The 13,769-nt window shown below is 39.2% G+C and overlaps 1 protein-coding gene across 3 annotated transcripts; it reads left to right on the top strand.

The window, feature by feature from the left end:
• The first annotated feature begins 3,038 nt into the window (after positions 1-3,038).
• LOC104567075 (carnitine O-palmitoyltransferase 2, mitochondrial) lies at positions 3,039-10,252 on the top strand. 3 transcript variants are annotated; one of them, XM_010213878.2, is made up of 5 exons: positions 3,039-3,214; positions 4,392-4,472; positions 5,510-5,616; positions 7,132-8,433; positions 9,924-10,252. In XM_010213878.2, the coding sequence occupies exons 1-5, from the start codon at positions 3,039-3,041 to the stop codon at positions 10,250-10,252; spliced, it is 1,995 nt and encodes a 664-aa protein (XP_010212180.2). The 3 variants fall into 3 exon arrangements, with proteins under 3 accessions (XP_010212180.2, XP_088389872.1, XP_088389871.1); XM_088533746.1 differs by having other exon boundaries at positions 3,151-3,214; positions 4,392-4,427; XM_088533745.1 differs by lacking the exon at positions 3,039-3,214 and having other exon boundaries at positions 4,278-4,427.
• The last annotated feature ends 3,517 nt before the right edge of the window (positions 10,253-13,769 follow it).

Raw genomic sequence — 13,769 nt, 5'->3', positions numbered from 1 at the left:
AAACATCATGAACCGAAAAGCTCCTTGGCACCTCTGCCTCAGATGCAGTTATGTGGGCACTGCAAGTGAAAGCAATAAAAGAGTGTTTAACTAAAAGAACGGAATTATAAAAGACTGCTATTTTGCAATCTGGAGCTGAGTATCCTAGGATCAGCAAATGCTTCATCCAGCAGCCATTTACCACTGCTGCTGACATACAAAGACAAAATTACAGAAAACAGAGACAGTCTCTGACAGGATTCGGAAAACAATGACATATTTGATCTCAAGCATTTTAATACAGAACATTGCTACATTGTTTCAAATGATTTCTCATGAAGATTTCCACTGACTATCTCAGACAAAACAATGAAAAGAAATATCTAGTCTTTGCTGACAAAAGGGTAGTGACATTTTCTATGGCAAGGACAGAACTGCAGCCAACTCAGTGAAAAGGATTTCCTCATTATGGAAGCTGTACTCTTACTTGCACTGATTCAAAAATGACTGACTAACCCTTATTTTCACAAATGCAAGGTGACTTGATGCTTTTGAATTCAAAGTTGTCAGCAGTCCTACCCATTCACTGATGCTGTATGTTGATTCTGTGTCAATTCTAATCCTGTTGGCTCATGGAGCTTCCATTGACTTTAACAGCAGCACTGCGTAGACAAGAAATTAAGCATATTTTCTAGGACAGGTTACTTCTAAAATCGTTTTTTAAAAGAAGTCAGAAGATCACTTCAAATAACAGTAATTTTATTGGTGAATAGATTTGTTTTCTTCTAATAATACAAAATATAACCTTTCTTGGTTGGCTTGATTTTACTGGTGTTTGTCTGTACTACAGATATTGTTGCTTTATGTTTTAACAGCCAAGATGTCTAGCAGAGATAAAGTATAAATCAACAAAAGGAGTTTTTCTGGCATTCTTATCTGTCAAATTCAAGCCAACAAAAACACCTGGGGAATAAGTGATGGCATACTCTTAGGGGTTACTAATATTCTTCCGTATAGCAATGCCAAGGAAACTTTGTAGGGTTAATCAGACTTGAAAGCACAGTTCTGCCACTTCAGTGGCAGGGATTCAAGAGAGCCACAGTTCAAGAGCTTGCACAACCGCTCCCCAACAGGGCTTACAGTCCCTCCAACCCTCGGGCTTGCAGTGCAACACTTCAGTAAATTCTGATCTGACAATAATGAGTCAAAACCATAATCACAAATGATGCAATGTATTGACCAGCACAAACTCATTCTGTTGATTCAAAGTCATTTAAAAATATTGGTGGCTTAACTTTGTAACGGGCGTGCCAGCTGACTGCACATAAAGCACAGTCACGTACCACAGTTTGCTCGTTCCAGGTAATTCTGAGCACACAGATGTAGCCTTAATAGTAACAGTGATAAGCACAGCCTCAGTGTGCCAGCTCAGCCATTTGTGTAGTTACATTTGAATGGGATAAAAGCACAGGACATACAAAACGCCCTGTTGAGCCAAGCTATTGTTCTGTCTGATTCGATGCTGCATCCAACAGCACTACACTTCCCTGCTTAGGGAAGCACTGAAAGCTGGGCTCATGTCTGAAGTCCGTTCCTGTTGCATTCTTCCAGCATCCATGAGGAAGCTGGCGGGTGCAGCCCTGCATAGCCCCCCAAATACTTGTTTACAGACCTGTTGCCCATAAATTTGTCTAATCCCTTTCCCGCCACGCTGGTATTGCCTGCCCCCAGGACCTTCTAGGGAAGGGAGGTCAGCAAGTTTACCACTCGCTGGACGAAAACAATAGCTTGTTATAAACCATCTCCTGTGAGTTTCATCAAGTGGCTTCTCAACTGAGGACTGCAACACCTGATGAGTAACAGCTCCACCTTTACATCATCTACCACTTTTATAGTTTTGTCAACCCCAGTCATCACCCTCACAGCCTTTGGCTCCCAAAAGGGAAGAGCCCTGTGGCTTGTAGGTTCCCTTAGTAAAGCAGCTGCTCCATGCCCTTGATCTTTTTATAACACAGTTATCTAAAGATCATTTATCACTATTTCAGTACCATGAGGTCCTTACGGATTTTCTCAGCATCTGATTAGTTGGTGTCACCTGCAGACTTGGGAGTTTTCATTGTTCACCACCTTCCTCAGGCTACTAACCAAGACATCAAACACAACCAGGACAAATCCCAGGCCTGCTGCAGTATGATCATGGAATCCCTTGATTCTTGATATGCGGTCGGACAAGTCCCTAAGCAATTGGATCTAACTAGGCCAGGTTTGAGCAGGGGGGACTACATGACTTCCAGGGGTCTCTTCCAAACCAAACTATTCTGTGAACTGCCTCCTTTCTGAAGTGTAACTATTAAGCCCTATCCTTCACTTTCTAGTCTCGATCGAGCTTTCAGTTCAAAAACCAACCTCTTGCTCAATCCTGTGGCAACTTAGTTCCTTTACAAAGTTTAATAAGCTTTACAGAAAGCTTGTCAAAGGCTTTTTGAAAGCCCAAGTGGATTACTACATGCACAGAAACCCCTTTATTCACATAACACCCTTCCTCCAAACTCCAGCAGGTTAGTGAGGCAGGACTTCCCTTGACTGACAGGAGCCACACTTATCCAGGTGTTCTTTATCAGAGACTTCACCATTGTAATAGAAATGATATCAGCTGCCCTCCAAGCTGACAAGTAAAAGATTTTCTCAGCATCAGCAAGCCCAACTTGCAGCAATGCCTTAAAGCTCAGAGACGATGGGCTGAGGTGATATTAAACGCTGCATGAGAAAATACTCCCCCTTAGAGTGCGCAACTGCAAAGACACACAGAAGGCACAGAAGCACCTTAAGGTGCTCCTAAATGTTTTGGAAGCAAAAGCAAGCATGTGCGAGGGATAACAGGCTTTGGAAAACTCGCTCGAGCCAGGCCGGGCTCTGCTGGGGCGCAGGTACCTGCCGGCCGCACACATCCCGGCGGGCGCCTCGCCGCCCGCAGCCTCCCGGCGGCGCCACGTGCCGCGCCAGGGCGGTGCCTAACGGCCGTAACGGCCGCGCCAACGGCCGGGGGTGGCGGCGGCGCCATGTTGCGCGTGGCCTGCGCGCGCGGTCTGCGCGCCTGGCGGCGGCGGCCGGGACGTCGCGGCTACTGGCGCAGCGTGGGCTTGACGGAGGGCATCGTGTCGCAGGCGGACACGGACCACCACTTCGTGCACAGGAGCACCATCCCCACCATGCACTTCCAGGACAGCCTGCCCAGGTGGGGTCTCTCGGCCCCGGGCCCGCCGGGCTGTGCTGCAGGGTGGGAGGAGGGCAGGGGTGGCGGTGGATCCGTGGTGGGGCACCCATGTGGAGGTGGCCCTGGGCTGCCCCCTCGTTGTTAGCCTGGTCCCGTGCTGGTGCTAAGCTGTAGAAAGAGGTGGCTTTGGAGCCATTGCTGAGGGGAGCGAGAAAGGTGTTGGGAACAGAGAGGTGGAGAAGCTCCCTAAGGATGGTCCAGGCAGAAGTACTGCTGTGCCAGGTGGCTGTGTAGGTGACTCTCTACTGTGTAGGTGGCTTCAGCATACTCAAAGAGGCATGGGACCATTTTCTTTTCCAGAAGCAGCAGCTGTGGTTTAGGGTCAGGGAGGAAATGGCCTCCATGCAGCCTATTTTGAAAGTTCTAGGCCATTTTAATCCCCTTTATGATCCCCCGGGTAAGCCCTTAAGACTGAGTGACCCAGCACATGAACTCCACGGAGAGAAGGGCCTCACAACTACATAATACAACTCTGCGCAAGCTCTGTCCTTCGCTTGCTTGTGAACAGCTTTCTTCAGCAATGCATGAGGTTCTAGGTTTTGTTACCAAAAATATACTACATGGGTACAGTTAGCATTCCTTATATTGGATAAATGAAAATCATCTATTAGTATCAGTTAATATGAGGTGATGTGCACTGTAGGAAGAGAACACTAAGCATAGAAGATTATGTATAGATAAATAAAAAAACCAACACCTTTCCACAATAAAAACACAGACTGTATTAATAACCAGCTGTCCTTTTGCAAAATCTAAATACTTCCCAACCAGTCATTTGATGACTGTTTTGTATTAGAAGCTTAGATCTGAACTAGATCCCTGAATTTCTGGAAACCAAAAAAAAAAAAAAAAGTTCTAAGTGGGCTGTTGATACTATTTCTTCTTGATTCTGATATGATTTTACCGCTATTTAATTCTCCTTCTGGTTCTCATGCTTTCCAACTTCTTCCAGGCTGGCTGTCAACATGCCTTTTACTACAGAAGCCTGTGCTAAGGTGGCATGAGTGAGGATGAGCTGTGTGTGCTAAGGCAGAATGTTTCTTGGGGATTTGTATGTTGTCATTTACTGCTTTCTGCATAGCAATAGAAAACTGCTTAATTCTCATCTAATAGGCTTTTGTGTATTCTCTACTTCTAGATTACCCATTCCAAAGCTGGAGCATACTCTCAAGCGGTATTTGGCTGCCCAGGAACCTTTATTGGATGATAAGCAATACAGGTGTGAGAAGTGCTATATGGTAAAAGAATATAAATGAAAGTGAGCTCATAAATGGGTTTATTTTGATGAAGCCTTGGCAGTGAAGCCTAGTTTTCAATGTTTTTATGTCTGATAGTTTGGAAAATTTGCTTTTCTGATACGGCACCACTTCTGATCAAAAATTTCCAACAGTTTAGTTGTTCATAATGCTGGTTTTCTGCCTGAAATTTAGAGTATATACTGTACAGTTACAGAATAGTTATGTGCTTTTTTTTTTTTTGGCTGTTCTGTCAATGGGATTGTTGATTAAGGTCTGTCTGCTGAGCAACCTGTTTTTACAAAACTTGTAGCAATTTAATGTCCGTGAGACACTTTCAGTGTCAGGTGACTATAGCCAAAGTTCACTACTTACAGCTGATAAATAGATAAGGATAATGTGACAGTTAAACTTTTTTTACTTTGGAAATTAGGCTAGCAATCACTGTCTTTTGAGAAATGGCAAACAAGTTCTAAGCTGATTTTTACTTCTTATTTTCACAATATTTTCTTGGAATGCAGGAAGTTATTATTTTCCTTAAAATGGACACCTGTACTTAAAATACTTTCGAAAACACTGTGACAAGGCATGTTGAATTTCTAAGCTTTTACTTCTAAACACCACCTCTGCAAGCTTAAGATGCAGTCTTGATTCAGACCATAAAACGGTTAAGTGTTTTACTTAAGTACTTTTACCTCTAGGTTGAGATAAATAAATGTAACTTAAAATTACCTTGCATTTATTACTGGTCTAGAGGTTGCACAGATATAAACCAACTTATTACAGTTTGAAGTTTTGTGATGCTTACTTCAGTGCCCACTGCTTTATTAATTGTATTGTAGCTGCAATTAAAAATGAAGCCAGAATGCCAGAATGGTCAACATCAGAATGCTCAGAAACAATCAGAATGGATTAGTTTTAAGAGTTTCATTTTTATTTTGTAAAAGATTGTCATTTAAGAAAATAAGCAAGAAGAGGAATTTTACTGTATTGTAGTAATGTACTTTTCTCAATAATGTAGGAATACCAAAAGAATTGCCAAGGAGTTTGAAAAAGGAGCTGGCAGGAGATTGCATAGAGAGTTGGTAGAGCTAGATGAAAAGAACACACATACAAGCTATATATCAGGTTTGTTTTCCACTTAATATCTTATTAAGGTGTAGCAAAAATTGAAATCAAACTGTTTAGAAGTGCTTTGGGAGTACTTGCATTTACTTCTTGATAAGAAGTGATGTGCTTTTGATTAAAGCACGTCATAAATTTCCCTCCATCTCCTACTGTCATCGTGAAGCGTCACATTTTATTAATGCAAAATGATGCATTTTTGTTTTAATTTCATATATCTTCCTTTTTTCTCTTCTATCTTAATGATAAATCTTTCTCTACTAAATCATAAAAAATAACCAAATGGTGCTTTTTAAAAAATCGCACTCACAGACTCTGTTATTTGGGTTTTCAGGATCTAAAATCAGTATCTAAAGAGATATCACACTCCAGTCTAAAACTGAAAATGGAAACAGCATACAATAAATAGCAGAAATTTTATAAAGGCAAAGGCCTTATTTTTTCCTTCCAGTTAGGGGGCACTGTGAATAAGATTCCAATCACCAATGTGTTTGAGTTACTTATATTTCAAATATAAGAACCCCCTGCAAAGAACCTCCAAGTCTTTTCCTGAAGATTTTTTTTAATGTAAATGAAAAGGATGTGTTTTGATTCATTTACGCTGTAAGGGTAGTGTTAAATACTACCAAAAGATAACAGGAGACATAAATTTCATGTGCTCTTTCCTTTTCATTTCAGTTTTCTACAGTGAAGAGTCTTAAATGACATATATATATCATATGGGATATTTGATAGCAGTTTAAGCTACAGTCTTGAATGTAGATTCTCATCTACAAAAATCTTTAAAGGGTTATTCAAACAAATATTTCAAATAGGAAAGTAAGGGAATGATGTCTGAAAAGGTTCAAGCAGAGATCAGTATTTGGGAGAATTATGTAGGAAGGGTGCATGTAAACAAGTAATAAAAAAGTCATTCATGTTTTCTCTTTAACAGTAATAGTTTTCACCTATAAATTGATGAAACCATTTCCCATGTATTTTACAAGCATAACATCATTCTTATACAATAGTTTTCCTCTTTGGTTACTCTTACATTTCTGTCCTTTGGTCCGAATGTATTCTGCTGGAAAAAGAATATTACCCCCTCTGAAAGACAGTGTTTAGTGAAGTGTGTGTGAAATGATGTGCACAACTCATGCTTATTAACATTTTTAAGTGAATTTGAAACAAAATGATACAGAGCATCATGACTAAAAATAACTCCTGCTGTAATTCCTGGAGTACAGTTACTTATGGAGTAAACATACTTCTTGTATCCTATTTATTACATGAAAACATGGCCTTTGAAGGAAAAAAAAATCAGATACAGTAAGAAGCTAAAACAAAAAGTATAAATGAAGCTTACTGTAAAATCTTCAATCTTTAGGAGTGTTTTACATTCTCTTTATATCAGTCAAAACACGCTTTTTTAAAGCTGTGTCAACAAATTAACTATTTACTATATAGAAATATTTTATATGATGTATTTCAACAGATAGTTAACTGGGATTTAACTGAGTTTTAATCTTATTTTTGTAGATCCTTGGTTTAATATGTATCTTTCTGCTAGAGAACCTGTTGTTTTAAACTTCAATCCCTTTATTAGTTTAACTCCTGATCCAAGAGAAGCTTACAACAACCAGTTGGTTAGAGCAACCAATCTCATAATATCATCCATAAAATTTCTGAAGTCTCTAAAACATAATTATTTAAGGCCAGATATATACTATGGAGACCCCAAGTGGAGTGAGAGTAGGCTCTTCAAAAACTTCATTCGTCTTCTTCCAACCTCTGTGTCATGGTATGGAGCATATATGGTAAATGCATATCCACTGGATATGTCGCAATATAGCCGTCTCTTCAGAAGTTCCAGAATTCCAAAACTAAACAAGGATGAACTGTTCACAAGTGAATGCTCAAGACATTTGCTGGTGATGAGAAATGGACACTTTTATGTTTTCGATGTGTTGGATTCTGTTGATAATATTCTGCATCCCTCTGAAATTGTGGCTCATTTAATTTATATTATACAAGAGGCAGATCGCTTGCCTGAATTTGCACTCTCATACTTGACCACTGAAGACAGGAATATCTGGGCAACAGTAAGGCAACAACTTCTTGAAGCAGGTAATGAAGAAAACTTAAAGAAAATTGATAGTGCAATATTTTGTCTGTGCTTAGATAATATTTTTCCAAAGGATGAGGATGAGCTCTCCCATTGCTTGCTTCATGGAAATGGCTTCAATCGTTGGTTTGATAAATCTATTAGTCTGATTATTACAGGTGATGGCCGTGCAGGAATAAACTTTGAGCACTCCTGGGGAGATGGAGTTGCAGTTCTCCGTTTTGTAAATGAAGTTTATAGAAACAGTACACGGCACCCAGCTCTTCTACCACATTCAAGGTCTACAGAAACCACTGTTGTAACATGTGAGAGACTACAGTTTAAACTGAATGACTCAATCCAATCTGCTATGCATGTTGCACATGAGAAGTTTGATGAAAGAAAGAAGAAAATGTCCATGAAAAGGTTTCAGTTCAGAAAGTTTGGGAAAGACTATATTGTAAAACAGAGGATGAGTCCCGATGCTATCTTTCAGCTTGCATGTCAGATTACTTTTTATCGACAGTTTGGAAAAGTCGTTCCTTCCTATGAAGCATGCAGTACTGCTGCTTTCAAACACGGACGCACGGAAACCATTCGACCCACATCTATGCTCACAAAACAGTGTTCACAGGCCATTGTTGAAGGAAGAGGTAAACACAGTGTAGCAGAACTGAGAAATATGATTGATGAATGTTCCAAGTATCATAGACGATTGCAAATGGAAGCTGCCTTAGGTTAGTTCCATGCCAATGAGGTTTTTTAAATTGTATTAATGTTTTCTGATGCTCTTGGTGTTTGAAGGCCTCCCAAGACTCACTAAAGGGGGATATCTAGATCTCAGTCCTTGCTTTTAAAAACTATAAAAGATGCTTTAAGAGTCAGTGTTATACCTATTTGGCTGCTCTGTAATCTGTTTGGAAATTTGGTAGTTGTGTTTCATGAAGGGTGTATTTTACCTAAAACAAACAAAAATAAGAATGTCAGCCCTTATTCCCTAGCAGATTTAAACAGTGTTCATTTCTCTTCTATCTCTGTTATATATTAACATATCAAGCTAGAGACCTTAAATCCCAGAACTCCTTGTTTATATTGCTCTCTTCTAACTGTTACCAAGAAGGGTCGTTTTTAGAGTCTAATGAAAAATTCCTCTGATTCCGAATCATCAATCTTTCAGTGCTGTCTCCTTGTCTCATTTCAGTGGCTGTGTATTTTTTGATGATAAGACTTCAATTGTCTACCCTAGCATGCAGAATCTGTACTCGCTCCTTTACAGTTTCAGACACTTATTTTAAGTGAAAATGAGAAAAGACATTAGTTTCCATATATAGCTCCTTTTTAGGTCTCTTTAGAATGCTACATGAGGATTAGAATTGAAAGTTGTTTCTATTTGCACACAGTATTTTTATTAGAATATTAATTTGAGGAGGGGCAATCCAATGCATGTTTGTTTTTGTATCTTTAAAAAGTACTTAGCTGTATAGTGTAGGGGAGCTACTCACCAGCTGTTTAATCAGTTAGGTCCTCAACAGCTCTACAGGTAGATGTTATTGCAGAATAAAGCCACGCCCAAACAATGATCCATTTGAAAATAACCTTACTTTCTTGCACGCACCCACAAAAAAAGTGATTCTTACGGCATACTGGGGCTCACAGAGATAACTGCAGAATACTTTATTCAGCTCTCCTAACCAGATGCCCACTGAGAAGAATTGCATGCATCTCTTAGCTTTTCAGAACATCTATCCAAAAGATGTGGAAAATTACATTTGTTTTAATCTGTTGCCTTTGTAAACGCAGGAGCAGAAAAAAAAGGCACATTAGTACAATAGCTAGGAGGAGGGGGTTATGTAAATTTATGTTCCCATTATGAAACCTGAACTTTCAGATCTGGATATCTAAATCAGGCATCCATACAAATGAAATTTGATGTTGAATAATTACATTGTGTTGAGTTCCATTGAAGTTGTATTGCCTTAACAAAGGTGCAAGATCACATCTGTCAGGTATGTCACTACAACTAAAATGCTCAAAATTATTAACCTAGGTATTTTATTAATCTGGTATACTAAAGGAAATATCAGAGTGCAAAAGTACCATTTCTAGCTATTGTAGCTTTTGTATTTGCTTCCTATAGGTTAAGAAAATCTCTGAATAATACTGCATTATAATTAGTAAAATGCATAGTTTCTGGCATTGAAACAGGCAATGCATTTTGTTTTTTTAGGGAATGGATTTGATCGCCATTTATTTGCCTTGAAACATCTTGCCGTGTCCAGAGGTGAACCTACGCCTGATTTCTTTCTTGACACCGCCTACCAGAAAATAAATCATAATGTAATTTCAACTAGTACATTACAGAGTCCTGCAGTTAATCTTGGTGGATTTGGTCCAGTAGTATCAGATGGCTTTGGAATTGGATATCACGTGTCAGACACCTGGTTAGGGTGTAATGCAACTAGCTATTTAGATGAAGAACTACGGGAATTTTTGAGGTGCCTTGAATATAGCTTAAATGACATTTTTGATATTTTAGAAGGAAGACCACTTATGTAATACCATAAATGATATCAAAACTTGTTTCTGAAGTATCTTCTGATTATTAAAAATAATGTCTAAAAATGAAAATACAATAATGAACATTATTACTGGAAAATGCAGACTGGAAAATTAAATATAAAAGGAAAACATGAGCAGACTGATTTTAAAATGTTACAATGGATCTCATGCTGTTATTTCTTGTTCATTAGTTTTCAATGTTAATTTAAGTCTTCCCAGTCTTTCTGTTACAGTAGCATCAGTTGATGTAATCTTGTCTATTTTTTCTGTTCTTTCCCCCTCCCTTTTTGGCCATGCACACCTGCATCTTCATGGTTTTATATTTTTGGAGAAGGTTTTTAGAATAAAAGTTCAACAGATTGAGCATGAGAGGCATTTTGCTGACTGACTTCAGTTGTAATTGTTCATTGTACACATTGATTAAGATCTGTTAACTTTTCTGCCAAGAGACAGCAGCTTCTGGCATTCTGAACAAGCAGGTTTTTCAATAAAGCCAGGCTGTGTTTGTGACTGCACAAAATGCTATCTCTCCCTGAATCTGCAGAGGGCAATTCATTCTACAACACTCTGCATCAAAGTAATGTAGGAATGATACTATGCTTAGCTTTTCACTTGCAAAGAACTGAAATTAAGTTCCATGAAACTGAAAGCCTGGATAAGACTTGGAAGTTACTAAGATATTGGGAAAAAAAAGGGCTTACCGATCAGCACTTAAATTTCTGGTTCCCATCTACCTTCTTTCTCCAAGTTACTTCTCTATATCCCAGAGTAGGAAGAATTGAGGATGTAGAGACATTCTCAAGTCTGTATCACTGAGGCCATAGCATAGGTTTGGGATATAGGACCTATAAACACTGATAACGTCAAAAGGACTTTTGTCTCAAATGTATGTAGCACCGGGTCACTTAAAACTTGTATATAAGTTTATTACCTATGGGGAAAAAAATCCCAGTTACTGTTAAAGAGCTTTTGGCTTGCTGTTTTCTTAAAAAAATCACTTGAAAAAAGTGAAATTGGCAATGACTGATCATATATTTCTCATTTTCTTGAGATGGTATGTTATGATTTGTAAGTAAAGAGTGCTCACCTGAAACCACCATGAAGGAAGTTCTTTCATCTTATAAAAGAACTGTTACGTTATGTCATTGTCTGGAAAAACAGACTTTCAGTATCTTGATTCAGTTACGGGACTAAAATTAACAAGCACGGTTAATTTTTGCCTTATTTGTCAGGAACAATGGAGATCATTATCCTTTTATCTTGCTAGAAAATTGTGATATTATTTCAGAGAAAATGTATATGCTACAGTCTTCCTGTCCCAAAGGCATACATTGTGTATATGATATGGATTACATACAGAGTAATCAATATAAAATGAAATCCTCACTAGTTCTGACAAAGAATATTAAACATTTAAGTCCACAGGTAAACTAATGGACATTAGGACTTTAATCCTAAAAAGAAAAAAAAAAAGTGTGTTTTTGTCTTTATTCACCTATTGACCTTAATAAAAGTTGCCTTTGTATCAGCAAGTAATAATAAGCAATCAGTTCTGTGATTCCTAATTTTTGTTACATTCCATAAACATCTTTTAGGCCCTTTTGTTGCTCCAGAAGTCCTGCTCCTAACTTCAGCATTTTGGTTTTGGTTTTCCATTTGAAGAGAGATGGTATGAGACACTGCTATTGAAGCTGATAACCCTAGTTGTGTGTATATATATTTATACAGTGGGATACTAATACAGTTAAAAATGTATTCCACAGCAATATGAAAGCCATGTTGCAAGGAATTATTGATTAGTCATGCTTTCATAAAAAGGCACTGCTTTGAAGCTGCAACAGGATTGCTTGTTTTGGAAACTCAGTTCCTCCTGTTTCATATTAGCAACCTTAACTTTGTTGCCTCGCTGGCATATTGCCCTCTATTGTTTTGGTTCCTTGGCTCGAGGGAAGTGGGAGATGGCGGCAGTGACGCTGTTAGTGGTGTTCATGCTCACTAATGCTCATATTGCTCTCGAGGTACAAACGACAAGTTGCAGCAGCCTGTCTTACTTTAAACACAAAGGGTTTGTCAAAGGTCCCAAGTTCAAGTTGTGCTCTATTTCACCTGGAACTACTCTGAACAAGCAAACAGGCCTAAAGCCTTACTAGGGTTTGTCCCCATTGCATTCCTTTGGCCTGGGACTTATGGGAGTGGTGGGAAGTTAATCCTCCTCCATTACCTGCCTAGTGACAGATCCAGATAACCACGAGGCACCCCTTGAGCAGGTCCCCAAGCAGTACTACCGCTGTACTTTACCTAGCCTTGCCACACAGCTATCAAAGAGCTCTCTGTGAAACACACTCAGGCCAGTCTTCTAAGGACTGCCTAGACTATCCACACACATTGCTAGCTTTGTTCCCAATGTTGGCAGCTACTTAAGTCAATATAATTGTAGCAGAAGGCATCTGAATGTCAACTTACCTTGTTGCTTGACTGGATTCACTGATAGTGATTAGCCTGCGAGGGAGTACACTATCCCTTCTGAGTATGCTTCCCAGAGTTCTGGGAAGAGCTCTGGAAACTCGGGCTCAGGGGGAGTTCATCAACTTCCTGGCACTCAGCCTACTACCTATAAGTGGCTAAATATGTTATTCATTAAGTAATGGAAAAGCAAATTATTACAGTGAAATAATGTAACTGCTGCCCTTTGCAGAGAGCAAGTTGTGTTCCTTATGTAAGATCTCAGGAAAGGGAGTTAGAACCATTCTGTTTTTCTATCTCTTTAACATAAAAACACAGGAAATCAGATTTATTTTGTTTAGTCTGAAGGAATTTTGGACTCTATTTGCTAATGAGGCAAGATAGAGACAGCATTTGGGCAAATGCCAGAAAACAATTTTAAATTATTTTGTTCTGTTTTCAGTACAATTTCTGCTTCAGTTTCACAAAGTGTGTGTAACTATTCACAAACAGAAGTTGGAGATTCCTGCTGAAGTTTAATCCTCAGCCTCCTCAGTGCTATGGGGATCTGGCAACCCTTCCTTGCACAGCTCACAAGCAGGAACATGGCCGTTTTCAGAGCAAGTGACAGCCGAGCTGGAATTCCAGGCATCTTGGCTCCAACTACAAATTTATGTGCTACCTGAAAACAAAAAGATGCTGGTGCAACCATGACCATATCTTGCCCTGCAGAACATTGCTTGCTCCATACAGAGCTCAAGGGCTGGGTAGCAGAATGTGGAAATCTTTGTTGTTCCTGTTCCCTGCAGAGTGCGTTTTCCTCGGATGGAGTCCAGCTCCCTCTCCTCCCACCACACCTGCAATGCTGGACTAACAAGAACAGCTGAACAAGCTTGGGCTTAAATTCAGCTTTGCGTTTCTAAGTAAGGCCCTTTCTGGATCCAGCTGTAGTTATTTGAGCTTTCCTTTTACCTTAGACGAGAATTACACAGAATAATTAGTTGGATTTTCTTCAGTATGTTCAGATACCATTTGTTTGTAGGATAACATGTCAGGCTCCTCTATAATAATA

Source organism: Tinamus guttatus, unplaced genomic scaffold (genome assembly GCF_059628265.1).
Source record: "Tinamus guttatus ecotype Peru unplaced genomic scaffold, ASM5962826v1 Tinamus_guttatus_pri_ptg000517l, whole genome shotgun sequence".
NCBI classification, from domain to species: Eukaryota; Metazoa; Chordata; class Aves; order Tinamiformes; family Tinamidae; genus Tinamus; species Tinamus guttatus.
This window is presented reverse-complemented; position numbering and strand designations above follow the sequence as displayed.

Excerpts from the sequence above, each read along its gene's own strand:
- LOC104567075 (XM_010213878.2), top strand. The coding sequence starts at position 3,039 with ATGTTGCGCGTGGCCTGCGCGCGCGGTCTGCGCGCCTGGCGGCGGCGG. Across the intron at positions 4,473-5,509 it reads TTGGATGATAAGCAATACAG|GAATACCAAAAGAATTGCCA; the intron begins GTGTGAGAAGTG and ends TCAATAATGTAG. Across the intron at positions 5,617-7,131 it reads ACATACAAGCTATATATCAG|ATCCTTGGTTTAATATGTAT; the intron begins GTTTGTTTTCCA and ends TTATTTTTGTAG.